The 17,665-nt window shown below is 35.9% G+C and overlaps 1 protein-coding gene across 5 annotated transcripts in view; it reads right to left on the reverse strand.

Annotated features, from left to right (window-relative positions):
- Positions 1-2,045: 2,045 nt before the first annotated feature.
- The window catches only part of FYB1 (FYN binding protein 1), a 164,122-nt gene continuing 148,502 nt past the window's right edge, over positions 2,046-17,665 (reverse strand). For 4 of the 5 annotated variants that reach the window (XM_053906950.1, XM_019464226.2, XM_019464227.2 and 1 more), the window contains 4 exons: positions 16,445-16,607; positions 7,509-7,542; positions 4,985-5,016; positions 2,046-4,206 (listed from right to left, as the gene is read on the reverse strand). In XM_053906950.1, coding sequence (XP_053762925.1) covers positions 4,184-4,206; positions 4,985-5,016; positions 7,509-7,542; positions 16,445-16,607 — 252 coding nt within the window. In that variant the 3' untranslated portion in view covers positions 2,046-4,183. Of the gene's footprint in view, positions 4,207-4,984; positions 5,017-7,508; positions 7,543-16,444; positions 16,608-17,665 lie in introns of those variants that run through there. The other variant, XR_008423687.1, reaches the window with a different exon arrangement.

Below are 17,665 nucleotides of genomic sequence, written 5' to 3' on the forward strand. Positions count from 1 at the left end.
TCTTTCTCAGTGCTTTTCTTAACACAGCTGCTACCATATAGGGTGAAGCTCTGACAAGCATATCATGTTAGCTAAAGAACAACAACCTAAATTTAGGGGTGCCTGGGTGACTCGGTTGATTGAGCATCCCACTTTGGCTCAGGTCATGAAAGTCTCAGGTCATGACCTCGCGGTCAGCGAGTTCAAGCCCCACGTTGGGCTCTATGCTGACAGCTCAGAGCCTGGAGCCTGCTTAGGTCTCTGCTCCTCCCCCACTCACGCTCTGTCTCTCTTTCTCTCTCTTTCTCCCAAAAATCAATAAATGTTAAGAAAAATTAAAAAAAAAGAACAAAACCTAAAATTTCACCCTAACTTAAAGAGTTTTACTCTCAATATTACTCCTAGAAGTATGATGGAGACTCAAGCTGCCATAAGTGATGGTGAGGGTAAGATCATGAGTTTCAAAGGGAAGAGATAGTTTACATGCCTGAATAAGATTCTTCATTAACTTTATTAAAGGTTTTGAAAAATACTACAATATCTCAAAGATCTGTTTCTAAGAACTGAAATGAGAAGGTGGTCGTAGAAGGTATTTCTTTGTTCTTTGTTAATAAGAACCCGGCCACTAATGGTCTGTATCAGCCATTATTATTCTCAGTTGGGCATGTCCCAAACCACAATTTGACTTTAAATTTCTGTTTCAGGCCATGGCATTTGCAACATATCAGATGCTAAGAAGTTAGTATGCAAGCAGCATTAGTTTTTTTTATGATTATATTCCTGTTAGACCTCTCAATGGCATTCCGTGCTTCTAACAGAAATGTAATCTGGCTGTCCTAGACACTAAATAAGGTTTGTCCATCACTCACTCCCACAAAAAGGCTCCTTATTATTGGCAGGTTGGAGAGCTATAGTGTGGCCTGTGCTTCATCTGATTTATTTCGCATCATAAATGGCTGATGTTGCAGAAAAATGGAAAAATGTATGTGTGAGAGGAAACAGGGGAAGGGAGGCAGGGAAGGTTGGAGGAGCCATCAGAGAGCAATGCAAGTCTGACCTTAATGAAGAGGGGAGGGAAGAATGTCAGAAGGAAGCATCTCAGAGTACTATGCAGCGTAGGGAAGTTTTAGCAAGGCTGTTGGGGAGTCTTCAAGCCACAGCCCCACTACCTGAGGTCTTCTGTATCTTTTAGGAACAGGACTGCTATGCTCAGCCATCGGCTAGGAGCAGTCTATGGGAAGCCTGGTGTCAGCACAAGTGTGGTGATGGGTTTCAGAGTGTAGAAGGTGGGATCTATGGTGAATTAAGCTCCCCATAGTTGCAGGTCTTTGAAGCACATCTTTCTGGTTGTCAAATGTTCCCTACCATTTTAAGACGATGGGATGAGAAAAGAAAGATAGAAATGGGCTGTAGTTAGAGAGATATTTAGATTCAAGGCAAGGTTTCTGTTGGTTTTTTGAATGGGAAAGACTTCAGTATGCTTGTAAGCCTAGAGGAGGGAATCTGCAAATTGCGAGAAGTTAAAGAAGAGGAAGGGAAGAAGGGAAAGGGCAAAAGATGGGTGGGGACTTTGTGTGTGTATATGTGTGTGTGTTTTTTTGGGGGAGCAGGGGAGAATGAGAATGAATTGTGAAGGAAGAAAACTCCAGAGAAAGAGGAAGAAATTGGACACAAGTTGTAGCTTTGAGGAGTGGCATCTTATTCCCTGGGACAGTGTCTGAATATGATTAAGATTGGACATTGTTGGAAGTTGAAGGGAATTGTGTTTGATTATTTCAATTTCATTCCAAATAGGAAGCAAAGTATCAGGGGCAATGGTGGAAGGTTTAGTCTTGAACAGGAGGAACAACATCCTCTGAGGTTAAAGCAAAAAGGTAAGATTGGGCTTAGAGAAAGACTTGCAGATGTGGGATGAAAATATGGGAGAGAAAGGCTGATGACCTCAATTTCTTGATGAAGTAGGAGGCAAAGTTATCCATGGAAGGTTTTATTTATTTGTAGCTCTTCTCATGTGACAAAATTCTATACACAAAACTATAAAAGAAATAATATTTGGTATATTAAAATTAACATGTCAAATATCTTTTATATTAAGATTATTACCTATTACATTAATCTTTTGTAGCAATGTGTGTGTCTGTTTCTTGGTGTATAACCCAAAACTCAAATATTCTCTTGATTTAATCTGGAATTTTAAAAAGTGACATTGTATTGAATTTATGTTATTCTCAATCAGAAAAAATTACCGGAAATACACTGTCAGTGTATTATGTATATTTACTACCAAATTTAACAAAACGAAACCACTTTTGAGCTATGTAATTTAGTATTAAAATAATTTTATCATATGAGCATATACTGGCTTACTCCATCAAAAAGTAGACATCAAAGTATTTCATAATTGGGAGGGGACTTTGACATCATTGGTTTCTAATGTGGGGAGTCTCAGACCTCCAGAAATCTATAAATTGAGTAGTAAAGGTTTATGATCTATTTTCAAATCTCAACACACCAAATGGAAATCCCACTTCACCTATATGAAGGCTGAGGTACAATTATTTCTTTTAAAGTTTATGTATTTATTATTTTGAGATAGAGAGTGTGAGTGGGGGAGGGGCAGAGACAGAGGGAGAAACAGAATCCCAAGTAGGCTTTGCGCTGTCAGCTCAAGCCTGATGCAGGGCTCGATCCCATGCATGACCTGAGCCAAAATCAAGAGTCAGATGCTTAACCAACTGAGCTACCACCCAGGTGCCCCTGAGGCTACAGTTATTTGAAATGATGTCAATTCAGTAGGGCCACTCTTCAGAAGCTCCAATGGGCCTTTGCAATATTAATCATTAATCATTTATCATTATTCATGATTAATTTAATGATTAATTCATTAATCATTAAATTAATCATTAATCATTATTTAATCAATGAGTTTTAAAAATAAACAAAAGCTTCTGAAATATGAGGTTGGGGCTGGGGAATGGATTATAAAAGTTTGAGGTAACTGGTGTTGAAAAAGTTTGGAAAAACTGATTTAATCTAATTCTATAATTTCCAGATGAGCAAACGGGGCAGGGGGAGATAAATAAATTACCCAATCTCACATCACCATTCATTACTAGTAAAGCCAGCATTATGATTTGCATATTTTGGAAGTTGTGAAAAAATTACTTACCATGGGATTTTCCTGTGTGTTAGGGTTTTGCATTTTGTATCATGGTGTTTAGTGTTCTTAGCATTTGGAACCCAAATGCCCCATGTTTTGTTTTGGAGATGCTTTGGGAATGAATATGTGAGTAGGGAACACCCTACTCCAAACAGTAGGCCAAATTTACTGTAAAGTGGTTAAAAAAAAAAAAACAGTTCCACAGAGGTAATTGAAAAACAAAAACCTTCAAACGAGGCTTTGTAGTAAAGAGGTACCATAAAAGTCTAATTAATTTCAAAGTCCGTTCTTCCATTCTTCATAATTTTAGGGTAGCCCTCATTTATATCTACTCTAGTTAAAACAGTACTTTAAACAGAGCACATAATTAAACTGTTAGTGGATGAATCTGCAAAAAGAAAACTTATTTTTGACTCTTCTACAGTTTTAATCTTAAATGTGCATACTAAATGCATACATTCTTATCAAATAATTAACATATATTCACAATTAACAATCAGGGGCAATCTTTATACAAAAATTCTGCTACAGCTATAATTTTTGAAAACATTTATCCCTCCAGCAAGTTCTACCTTTTTCAAGATAGATACTTTGAATGAAGAATATAAGATACAATCATAATTAGCGGTTCAAACAATGGTTTTCCTTCTTGTGGAATGTCTTAAAATTTCCTTCCTTATATTTCTTTATTCTTTGTCCTCATGTTTCTTTAGACAACACAGTCATTTCTTCTTCTTCTTTTTTTTTTTTTTTTTAGGAAGGGGAGGTCTACTGATGGTCTCAGAGAAGCGCCTTCATAATTGTTGCTGAGGCAGAAATGGAATATTTAATAATTCTACATCTCATTGACGCAGTCTTCCAAGATGTTAAGATCATTTTCTAAGCCCAAAGTTTCAAAATTTCGTAAAGATAATCAGAATTTTAAAACAAATGGTAATAAGTCGTTTCGGAGTTCATTTTCTGTGATATCCAATAATAGGTCAGCTAAAGCTCAGATTTCATACTGGCGTCAAATGAACACGGCAGAATGAACATAGCTGAGACCTAGTCATTGTCATAGATGCAACCTGAAAAAAAACAACAAAAACAACGAATTTCAATGTAGTTATATAGAACACATATCTTCTAAGTGTTCCAAGGTTAGAAATGTGGGTGATTCACACTCCTCTGATTTAGGATTTAAAAAATGTAGAACTGGCTCACTTTATGAAAAAGTAGTTAAATGGAAGACCCTATATGTTCATTGCTCGGTATGCAATCCTAACAGAGTTTCTGGATAGATTTACTCTTTATCAAAATTAGACTCAGGAGTATTTTATCTGGCATTTAAATGTACTCTTTGGTAGTTATTCTAATTGAGATTAAAGATGTTAAAATCCAGCAAGAATCATGTTTAAAAGGAAACTAAAAGACCACATGATTAACTCCATGTATCATTTCAGTTGAGATTAATTTTTTAGATCTTAATTTATAAATATGTGATGCTAAGAGAATATTAATGAGCATTATAGGTTATAAAATAAGTACCTACTAATTGGTCAAGTATGCGTATTTTTGTGTATGAAAGTAATTCATAGTAAGATTAATGGTATAATGAATACTCACCAATTATTTTCATACTTCTGTTTTCAAAGAAAATACATAAGATTCTTGCTTGATTTTCAGTCATGTGCAAAGATAATTTTTTAAAATTATACCACGGCATTTACCTTTCCTAACGTTTTCAAGTGATTCAAATTCTGATCAGATTAGAAAGCTCTAATTTATCCAGCAAGCTATTTTTAGTATTTGTAAGAATGAATTCACTGTTACTGTTCTCTGCGGTGGGTGCCATGTGAAACTTACCATCAGCAATATCATCATAGATCTCTCCATCACTGTAAATGCAGAAAATAATTTTTATCTTAAAGAAGGTATCGTCTTAACATTAAGGCAATATTTAGATTAAAAAGTTAATCATATGATTTTATATGACACAATAAAGCATTTAAGGCTGAGAAGTTACATGTTATGCTTTTATAAGTGGGAAAAAACTTCATATTCATTTACATTGTCTTTCGTTGGCTTAGCCTAATCTTCTGTTCTATTCTAAAAATAACCAAAAAACCCACAACTTATTCCATATCATAGACACACAAAATAATGGAAACGTGCCTCAAGAACATACACCATGCTTTATCATCTTTGGATCCAACCATGTGCCTAGCACACAGCTATATCTGGTAAGAAAAACTTATTAAGTTTGTTGAACTGAACAAGCTGAAAAATCATGGCATGATACTCCACTGGGGGCCCTAATGGATTTCTTTAAAAAATGTATTTATTTATGTAATCCCTACACCCCACATGGGGCTTGAACTCACAACCTCGAGATCAAGTCATGTGCTCCTCTGACTGAGCCAACCAGGTGCCCCGTGGATTCTTTATATTTGTTAATATCAGATTTATACTTTTACTTGAACTTCAAATGTTGAATGAAATAGAATACATTTGGCATAGGAAGTAGGTGCACCATTTTTGCATGTTTCTAATTATAATTTGTAAATATTAATTATAAGATATGTAAATATTAGTGACAAAATGAGTAGCCAAGATGTGATTATTATGATGATTCTTATGTCATATAATTCTAAAAATATTTATAGTTATAGGTTACATGCATAATAATAGTTCTAGCGACTTTTACATATTTTGGTTTTACTTGGTCCTGAATCTTTGTGAAATATTCTATTTTACATACCTACTGAATCCCTCCTATATACCAGGAGATATAAATATGAGTGAGATACGGGTGCCTGGGTGGCTCAGTTGGTTAAGTGTCCGACTCTTGATTTCAGTTCATGCCATGATCTCACAGTTCGTGAGTTCAAGCCCCACATTGGGCTCTCTGCTGTCAGCACAGAGCCTGCTTCAGATCCTCTGTCCCCCTCTCTGCCCCTCCCCTCCTTGCTTGCTCCCTCTCTCTCAAAAATAAAAATAAGCTTAAAAAATAAAAATAAAAATAAAATAAATATGAGATACAAGCTTTGATTTCAAGAAGCTTACAGTCTAATGGAGGAAATAATGATATATAAGTAATTAAAATAGAAAGTATTATAAATGCTAATATAACCTTGAAGTGTAGGCTACAGTTTCAAAGTTCAGAAACACAAGGTGACTGTCAGACCAGACCCGTTTTGGGTTCCTGTACTGCCTCTGTGCTTTTATCATGGAAGCAGCAGCAGGCCCTCCAAGTTGGGGCTACTATGGCAGATGCTATGAGTTGCCTATGTCTTCTGTTTGGATCCTCTGAGACTGAGGGAGAGTTTGGCTCTTGGAAATCTGATATAAATGCAAAGAGGACAGATTTTCCTATCATTCATTCAATAAACATTAAGTATCAATTCACTTCAATAGATGGTGAACCAATAATTACTTAGAGTATACTTTCTAAATTCTCTCTTAATCATCCTGTAATAATCACTGATGAAGATGTGGTCCTATGGTTTGCCACATATTCTTTCTTGAAATCTGTATCTTTCATAAAATAGAAAAGTCCCTTGCCTACCATCGTGATTAAGGTTCTGAGAAAAATAAATATATTATGATTATCTTTCTTTTGACTCTTTACTAGTTTTCTGACAAAGCATTTGGCATTGATTTGTCTCTTTCTGATTAGTGTCGGTTGTTTATGGATATACTTTGTGAACCTTCCTTGACTTTATTATAATGCAGAATTCTGTAAATCTTTATGTTGGCATATGACCTGATAATGGAGGTCATTTCTTGCACTGATATGCTTGGAACAGTATCTTATAACGTTTGAGGGGGGACTCTAACAGCACACTGGTAACAGGCTGTGACAACATCTTATTCATAAGAATAGAAGAAACATTGACGACTATCTTTTTTTGGGCATGCTTCCAAAAAGACAACTTAATACTCTACTATGCCTAGTGTGAGTAAAGAAAAGCCCTCAACTGGGGGCCAAATTACTAACAGGTGACATTAGCACCTATTGTGTAGATACTAATTGGTCCCTGATTAATTCAATTCAACCAACTGCATTAATCAATAAGTGAAAGGCAAAATACTTATGAAAGTGTTAGTGGTTTTGACCTGTCTCCAATGTTTGCCATGTCTGTCTCCAATGAATGTGAACTGTATACTCATGAATGAGAAGGGTTCTTGTCTATTTAGAAGAGTAACACTTTATGAAAACCTTAACTTTATTAGGTATTACGATATTGACATTAGTATAGCATATTGTTTTAAAATTTATTTATGATAGTTTAGTAGGTTGTATTATTTAAATGATATTAGGAATCTTTCTTAAAGAAGAGCACAGCATTCTTTTTATAAGTATAGTAGTAGAAGGAAATGAGCTTACTTATCCACCAAGTAACTCCGAAGAACATAACCATCTATGAAAAAAAAGAAAAGTAAATTTTATTAATAGTACAGCATTGAAAAATCTTTACTGTTTCTTTTAAGAAAGTGAAAAAGAATGGAATAACTAATATGATGTAATGTGATCTGATAACTGAATAATTAGATCTATCTCCAAATATGATCTATTTTTCTTACTTGTGTCCACTTTTCTCTCCTTCCTTTCTTCTCCTTTTCTAACTTTTCTCTCTCTCTCCTACACCTCTCTTTTCCTCCGCTTACACTCTTTCCCCTTAAAGAGAAACAAACTATCTTAAGTTACTGCAAGTTGGCACACAAGCCTCTTCCACATTTCCACATTTTACCCTATTTCTTCGAGGTGTTATCCATGTGCCCCAGTCTTGTGAAGAATATGCAGTTTCTCCAAATACAAAAGTAGTTCATAAATAGGTATTCCAAATACCACCGATCAGAACCTTAACTTATAAAATGTGATTAGGTTGAACGGAGTCAAAACCGTGTTCAACTCCCTTCTCAGCTCAGCAATCTGGTGATTACTTGGGGGAGGATGGAATGGTTTGTATGCCCAGTGTGGAAGATCTTCCACTGCTGCTTTTGCCATTTGACCATGCCTTTTCATCTTTCGTGAATCAGATCATTAGTTTTTAAATTAAACTAATTTTTTATAGAGAGTCAGTGAGCGAGCCAGAGTGGTAGAAAGAGAGAGAATCTTAAAAAGTCTCTACACCCTTTGCAGAGCCTGACACAGGGCTTGATCCCATGATCTGAGATCAGGACCTGAGCCGAAATCAAGAGACAGAAACTCAACTGACTGAGCCACTCAGGCACACCTCCCTTTCTTAAATTTAATTTTGTTTTTGAAACAAATCATTATTAGAAGAACACAAACCAGGCAGTCTAGTGATTCCCTGTTAAATAGAAAATAGACCCATTTTATGCAAGAAAGCAAAGATTTTTTTTGAGTACCTTATCTGCGCCTCTATTGTGCAAAATAATCCTAAGAAAAAATATAAACGATTTTTCCTGAAAAAAAAAAAATGTCTGTTGACATTTAATTAGTATTACTAACATTTGGAATTCGTAGTTTTGGATTGGCACCTAAACACTACTGTATGCTTGAGATTGGTACCATTTACTGCCTTGTCAATATAGCCTCTAAATTCTTTCACTGAATCAATCTATTGGGCTTGGTCCACTTTAGATATAAGTTTTATTAGAGTAAATGTGTAAAAAATTATAAACCAGGAAACTCATAGACAAAGATTAATACAAATAATAATAAACTTACTTAGACACACTGATGTCATATTGCCATTGACTTAACATGCAAAAACATTTTTTAAAAAAGCTGGGATCATACAAGTGAAACTCTAGATTAAAACTTAAGAAAATGAATTTTTCCTTGAAATATTCCAGGGTAAAGAGAACTCCATCGAAATATTTTACCAAGAAATTCACCACTTTTTTAAGAAATATTTTTTTAATGCTTATTTATTTTTATGAGAGAGAGAGAGAGAGAGAGAAAGAGGGAGGGCACGTGCACATGAGCAGGGGAGGGGCAGAGAGAGAGGAGGGTAGAGAATCCAAAGCAAGCTCTGAGCTGTCAGCACAGAGCCTGACATGGGGCTTGAACCCACGAACCACGAGATCATCGCCTGAGCTGAAGTTGGATGCTCAATCTACTGAGCCACCTGGGCGCCCCAAGAAATTCACCACTTTTTAATGAAAACTTTATTAAAATCCTATTTGGAAAAGGAAAAATCAAGGTTCTCTTTGAATTCTTGTAGTATGGAAATAATATAGCATACGTCAAAATGATAAAAGAGCAATAATGTAATATTTTCCTCAGAGTACGAAAAGTCAGACCTTGTTATACCTTCCTTTTTTATTTCAGTTAAAGCAAAAGTAGGAAAAATTATTAATGTAAGAACATCTAAAATTAACATCCTTGGTTTCTTTTATATCACAGTTCTTTTATCGATTTCATGTTAACAGACTTCTAAAAAAAATTAAGGTATATATCATAATTTAACACCATTTTTAAAGGGGAATAAGCTTGTCTCTCACAAATTCAATCTATATGTGTCTCTCAAAAGAGAAAATCTGTGCAGATAACAAGTTTTTAGAAGAAGTTGTGGATTTTGTGTCAAGGTCCCAGTAGCTGAAATCTGTCTGTACCTGTACTGATGTTTGGGGCTAAAATAAAATGTGAAGAGTGCTCTATAGGCAGTAATGGTCACAAACTCCCCACTAGTTAAAATTGGTGGTTCTGCTTATGTTTGAATTTTTTTCCTTAGAATAGAGCGGGAAATAGGGGCGCCTGGGTGGCTTGGTTGATTAAACATCCAACTCTTGGTTTTGGCTCAGGTGATGATCTCATAGTTTCATGACTCTGAGCCACCCCCCATCGGGCTCTGTGCTGACAGCACAAAGCCTGTTTGGGGTTCTCCCTCTCCCTCTCTCTCTGCCCCTCCCCTGCTCACACTCTCTGTCTCTCCCCAAAATAAGTAAATAAACACTAAATTTTTTTAAAAAATTGGGAAATAAAAGAATACAATAATAAGTGTTCTCATGATATATTCATGTTTAAATTAATAATTTAAAAAAATGACATGTATGAGCTGAAGCTTTTACAGTGGAGGTAATCTCATTGTGAGCTGTTCAGGCTTTGCAAAGTCTCTGAACTAAAATTAGAAGATACAAAATTAGGAAAATGTTTAAGAGATTATAAACGGCTGCCAGAGGTTGGACTTACTCCAGCATTGAATATATTTCTGGTTTTTTTTTTTAGTCTTTATAATATTAAAGGAAATAAAGAACAAAACAAAGAGAATATAATCACCATTTTTGGATCTTAAAGTTTTCTATTTTCCTGTGCTTTTAGATAATCTACTTTCAAAAACTCATTTATGCTAAAATTTATAAGTAAGCAATAAACAGTCCTTCACATGACCAAAGTTAGTAACTCATGATATACGGCTTAATAGCCTGTCTTCACAAAATTAATTATAAAATACATATTCTTCTAGATTCTAAAGCCCCTATTACATTTCCTCCTATATCTTGCCTGTGTGAGAGCTCTAAGGAATGGCTTTCTCTTTTGTTGAATGCTCTGCTGTTGCTGTTGCTTGTGTGTGTGAGATAAATAAATATGACTGATTGTGAACATTATCTCAGAAACATGTATCAAGGAGATGCGGTGTGGGATGTACTGTATTCCTCTATTTTAGCTTTCTGAAGTGATGTGATAATTTGGGGCTCATTAGCTGTAAAATTACTATTGTATAGCATCTTTACAGGGTTAATGACTTTTAATAGAGCATAGGTTTTGATGTCTAGTACCTTTAAAAATCTCTAAAACTTCATTCTCTTAAAAGCATGATTCATGACAGTGTAAAAACAAGTGACTTACCATGAATTTTTATATTTTATATAATCTCCCCATTATAGTCCCTAGAAATAATTTTTTTTTGCAGTAGAAAAATGATCTCCTTGCTTAAATGTTCCATGTACATCCATTATAAGGAAAATTAATGAAAAATATGAAGGAAATGAACAAAAAAGTCATCACGGCTCCATACCACGTAGAATGGTCGCCATGTTTACTGTGGGTGCTGGCGTACCACGGATTCTCACACAAAATATGAATTTATTATTTGGAAACTTCACATTCATAAAGCAGAACAGTGGCTTGAAACAAATGTTCTGAATTATGCGGTGGGTTAGAGCTAACTGAGAAAGTAATACCCATGCCTTACATGTGCCAGTTCTCAGGATTGACTCACCTTCCAGAAGGTTGTTGTGAATAAAATTATGAAGGAAATACAAAATCATCTTTGGAAAAGTAGAAAATATCTTCATTCTAATGTTTCCAAATTTTTTACTTAGTAATAAGCAACAAAAAAAGTAATATTTTTTATTATTTCATTTGTTCTAACAAGTTCAGATATAAAGTTAAATTTACTCAACTTGGCTTCACACAGTTTAAAAACAATAAAGTCATGTTGCATAGATTTACCTCAGCAAATGGAATAATATCTGACTTCAAGGAAACATGGTCATAATATAACAGACAGAAAAAAATGAAACACTGTGTATAAGACTAGATATAAATTATTAGCCTTGTGTTATAGAAACATTCTCTCTCCCTCTCTTCTTTCTCTCTGTCTCTATTTATTTCTAGGGCTTCAAATCAGTAGACTTTTAAAATTTCTGAATTAAAAAAATTTTCTTCAGTGAGCATGTTTTATATTAAACTGAAAACAAAATAACTTAAGGAAAGAAATGATCAAGTGGATTTGAGAAAATCCAAACTCTCTTTGAAATTCCCCTTTCTTAGATGCCCAAAGGAAATGGAGAACATTTTAACCACAAATAATTCAGTTCATGTCTCCTTCCACACTTTTTATAGAAAATTTTTTCTCTGGTGACAGGAGGTGGAAAAACCCACAGCTTATGAGACATTGAGTTGTGGAATATGTGCAAATATTAGTGAGAAATTCTAAACATTGGGGAATGTGCCAGAAATACATATTTAAGATCTCAACACCTCTGCGATATGTGTTTCCATAAGTCAGTGGGTGAACTGATCAAATGTGATAATGCTTGTGAAAGTGGCTTGTACTCCACTCCACAATGGGAAGAGATTATTGTTCATGCTTTCACCTCTAATTCTACCATTACAAAATAAGTTGAAGTAAACTATGCTTTCTTTTCTCTGATGGATTGAAGAATGGAAAGTAAGAAAATGTTAGGGTTACCATGGTGTTGGATTGCAAATGCCTTTATGGCGGTCAGATGTAGAAACAAGGAACTGAAAGATTTAAAATCTCCTAAATGATACATAACAAGCAAACCACATCACTAAAGCTAAGATGGAGAACTTCTGTCTTCTAACAAGTGAAACTATTCCATAGACTTCTTCCTGTGTGTGTCTATATGTCAGACTTTCATCTGGTTTTCCAACTGCAATCTCCAAATTGTTATATTCAGTTTAGTAAGCCAGCCCTGAGCAAGGTGCCAGGCACCAGATGTACTGGCAATACAATGTTGAGAACATTTCAGTGAAGCTACTCTCAAGCTCAGAGGCTAATAAGAATAATAGATTGGTAAAACGGTAAGGACAATTACAGGGACAAAAGCCATAGCATGGTGGGACAGAGGAGAGATGAACTGTGATTGGTGACTGGGGAGCAGGGAGTGGATGTGCTCCCAATTTTAGATGACAAATGGATTGTTGTTAATAGACAAGTAGGGAGGCACCTGGGTGGCTCAGTCGGTTATGCATCTGACTCTTGATTTCAGCTCAGATCGCGATCTCACGCTATGGGAGATCGAGCCCTGTGTCCGGCTGCGCGCTGAGTGTGGGGCCTGCTTGGGATTCTCTCTCCCTCTCACTCTGCCCCTCTCCCACTTGCATGATCTCTCTCTCTTTCAAAATAAATAGTTTTGTTTATAGTTATTAATAGATAGTTCAAAATAAATAGTTTCTCTTTCAAAATAAAAAAATAGACAGTTATGGACATTCGAAGTAGAATGAAATAGCACAGAAAGATAAAATAGCATGGCATATTCAGGGAATGACAAGGAAGTGATATATATTTTTGGAGTGTCAGTTGCAGATGGAGAATAGTTGATGAGCCTGAAGACAGATCTCAAGAGTTTTATGTATTAGCCTAAAGACTTTGTGTTTTTAAAAATAATATTTGAACAACAGTGTGGCAGGTGGATTGGATGAGAGTAACAGTAAGGTAGACATATCATTTGAAAGGCTATTGCAATAATCTAGATGAAGAAGGGTTAAATCTACACAATTATCCCAAATCCTATAGACGTACATGAAGAATGGATCAGAAATTAGGGAAACTAAGAACATCAAGGATCCAGTTCAAGGAAGGAATAAGCAGGAGGTTTAGAGAAATTAAGAAAAGCAGGAAATTTGGCAAAATAAAAGTGAAATTAAGCAGATATGATAATTAAAATTTGGAATAATGCTTAACATGAAAGGTAACAATAGATGCTCCAGGTGGCCTTGCCCATAGACCTTCACCCTCACCACACCAGTGACTTTGGTTCACTCAACTTTCAACTGACAGCACTTGCATTTTTTTTTTTTAAAACAGATTTCTTTTCTTTGGCTTCAAAGCTCTTCGTCAGCTTGCCCAGTATCCTGAGTGGCTCACCACCTGCCCAGGAGTTAGGCTTCAAATTCACATGGACAGGAGTTGATGTATAAGCATCGCGATTTATTTCCCACTGGGTGGGATAACACTGCCACTCTGAGTTCCTAACTGGAATAAGCTCCAGTTATTCAAGTGGCAACCTTTTCCATAACAAGGCTTTGTTGACTGCCTTTCTCTTCCTGTCCACTTTTCCACTTGCGCATGATTTTTTCCCAGAATCACCTCCTAAATGGGGAAGCCAAGCTAAGACAAAGCCCAGCCAAAGAAAGTATCTAAATAAAAAGCAACAGGTACACAAGCGCTACTGGTTTAATCATCAGGTTTCCATTCTGTTTGGGATGGACCCCAAATCACCTAAGACTTGAATTAGTTATCAGTGAGCTTAGGAATTGTAAAGTGCACTTGGTATTGCACCAGAAAAAAATGATAAAAGTTACATGGAACCCTTGATTGTTGTCTATCGGCACTTCATGTAATCTTTCCACTTCTCGTTTTTAACTGATGATAAATTCTAAGAGGGTAGTAGCCCTCCCGTATTCATAGCAGTATTCAGAATTAATGTATCCAAATAGGAAGGGATAGCAGATTACAAAATCATCCCTGAGTAGTTACTATTTTCTTCATCCTTTTTTTTTAAAATATTTATTTATTTTTGAGACAGAGACAGACAGAGTGAGAGCAGGGGAGGGGCAGAGAGAGAGGGAGACACAGAATCGGAAGCAGGCTCCGCGTTATCAGCACAGAGCCCGACGTGGGGCTTGAACTCACAAATCACGAGATCATGACCTGAGCCCAAGTCTGATGCTTAACTGACTGAGCCACCCAGGAGTCCCTATTTTCTTCATTCTTAAGGTCCACTGGCTTCTAGGAAGTTAAAGGTCTCTTTCAAATTTCTGTTTCTGGTGCCATATCTTCTTGCTCATCTACATCTATACAAGTTGTTGATGAGGTCATTTACACCTTTGTTACTCAAGAGTTTGTTCCGTGAACCTCAGCATCAATTACCTGGAAACTTGGTAAAATGCAGAATGTTACACCTCATCTCAGACCTACTGAATTAGAATCTGCGTTTTTGACAAGATTCTCATGTGATGTGTATGTACGTTCAAACTGAAGACCATTGCTTTAGATGGGATTAGTTGCTAAAGATAAGAATCTCAGGACAGCGTGGCAAGGTTGGTCTGAGGCTTGTGCCCTGGGGAAAGGGCCACATGACAAGTACTAGGATAATTTTCTCTTATGAAAAAGCAGAGAAAAGAAAACAGGTTCACTTAGGCTCATCACCTCAATCAGCCGCTATTGGCTGTTTAGATAATTTCTTTTATTTACATAATTTTTTGATATGGGTATAAGTCCTATCCCACATGAAGCAGGCTTCTTCCTTCTCTTTCTATTGTGTCATGAGAATTTCCGCACATTAATATCATAGTCATCATGTAAATATTCAGGCTGATATATTAATCATAACTTACTTCATACTTTTTAAAATTTTTAAACATTTATTTATTTATTTATTTATTTATTTATTTATTTATTTATTTTAATATGAAATTTATTGTCAAATTGGTTTCCATACAACACCCCGTGCTCATCCCAACAGGTGCCCTCCAAAATTTTTAAACTTTTAAATATTTTTTCTGACCCTTTAATGCATAGAGTTTTTCTGCATTTAAAGCTATTCCTTGCGTTGCATCCTCACAAATGTTAGTGTGGATGTGGGTTTTCTTTGTCTCCTGGAGCACTGTCTACACATTATCTCCAGTGACCTTTGAGTGTTAATACTACACTACTCATGCCTTTTATCCTTTGTATCCACATTCCATTTTCTCCTTTTGAAAGCCAACCACACCTCCTCCATGATAACTTTAGATCCATTTCCCCAACCTTGAGTCACTGGTTTTATTCTTAAAACTCCCATTTCAGTTCCTGTCCCTGAGTCACCTTCCTGTCATTAAAATTCGACTCAGAGTTCATGTTTCCACACAGACTGGCCAAGCTGATATGGGGCAGCCACGCTGACCATTCAATTTTAAATACAGGGCACATAATTTTGAATTACTCTTCCCCGGACTTTAAGTGAAATAAGCTTCTTTTTAAAGTTTGACAAAAACATTTCCATCTGTCAGTTTTAATAGCTGATAAAGTCAAAGAAGACAGGGACTCTCTTGTGTTCATTTGGAAGAGTATGTTGTATTAAGTGTGTCCACATAGGAAATGAAAACAAGTAAATTTGCAAGGTAGGAAAACTGGAAATTCTGCATGTGACATGTGCTGTATAATTTCAAAACCAGATGACAGCAAGAGCCACTCACTGCTTAGCACAGTGGTTCTTGCTTCAGTATACTTAAGAATAAGCTAGGGATCTTATGATCACAGGTTCCATCTGCCACCCCCCCAGAGCTCATGACTTAGCAGGTCAAGAGTGGGGCCAGGCAACTGTGATTTTAATACACAAAGGGTTTTCTGATGCTGGTGGTCTGTGGGACTGCATTTTGGGAAGTACTAATTTGGCATTACTTTGGCACCACAGTGCCGAATATAGCAGGTGAGAAACGATAAAGGATGAAAATAAGATACGCTGATTTCAGCACCGCAAATCTCTAGTTTCTTAATGTTTTCCACAATTCATAAAGCATAGAAAAAACAAAGTTAATAAAACAGGGGTGATCAGGAAAACGTGTCTGATTATTAAATCCTGGAATGCCATATTGACAAAGAGTAAGCAGTGACTTACATTTCCCTTCTTCATTCCTGCAGAGAACTTTCGTATCATCAGTGCTTTGTATAACTTCGAGAGATTCACCGGGCTTCACCTGTAGATCTCTGGTCCCCCACCTTTTAGAAGTTAAGGAGGGTGCAACTTTGGTTGAATATAAAACTCTAATTTCACCATCATACTGGAAAAATACAAACATTTATATTATTGATTGATGTGTATTATTAAAGTAATCCATTTACTGACAGATTTATTAAGAAAGTCTTTGCTAGGGCACCTGGGTGGCTCAGTTGTTTAAGCATCTGACTTTTGTCTCAGGTCATGATCTCACGCATGGTTCGTGAGTTTGATCGTGCATCGGGTGAGCTGGAGCCCGGCCTCGGGTAAGCCCTGCTTGTCTCTCTCTCTCTCCCTCTCAAAAAACAAAAAAAAAAAACAAAACAAAAAAGTCTTTGCCAAACAAGCAAAAAATAACGTAAAAGCATTACAGAAAAATTTTCGAGAGAAAAGCTACTCATAATCTCACGAAACTAATATAATCATTATTTTTAAAATTAAAAAAATTTTAAGTGTACACGTGTGTTGATTTGATACATTCATACGTTGAAAAATGATTAGCAGTGTAGCTTTACCTAACACCTCTATCGTTTCACATGGTTACCACTTTTTGTGGTGAGAACACTTAAGATTTACTCTCTTTACAACTTCCAAGTATATAAGACAGTATTGCTAACTATAATCACCAGGCTATACCTGAGACCCCTAAAGTTCGTTCATCTCAAAACTGAAAGTGTGTACCCCTTTGACCAATATCTCCTCCATCCGCCCACCCCAGCCTCTGGTAATTATCACTGTACCTTGTTTTTGTGAGTTTGGCCTTTGAAGAGTCCACATATAAGTGATATTACAGAGTATTGTCTTTCTCTGACTTACCTCACTTAGCATAAGGCCCTTAGGGTTGTCACAGTGGCAGGATTTCCTTCTTTTTCATAATTAATATTCCATTACATATACATCATATCTTTGTTTTATCCATTCTAGTTTTAGATTATCCTCTTACTAAAGTTCAAAGAACAACTAAATGTAAATGATTATTGCAGCATATATAGTGCATGTATGAGAGACTTCACTTAATTTGTTATAAAATAAATTCAAATCTAAATTTTGTAGTAAATAAAGGAGTTAGGATGGATAACTCATATTGATAATTACACTTAAAATTTTTTTTTTAGTTTATTT

This window comes from Panthera pardus, unplaced genomic scaffold, assembly GCF_024362965.1.
Source record: "Panthera pardus isolate Hobbes unplaced genomic scaffold, ASM2436296v1 HiC_scaffold_2, whole genome shotgun sequence".
Taxonomy (NCBI): Eukaryota; Metazoa; Chordata; class Mammalia; order Carnivora; family Felidae; genus Panthera; species Panthera pardus.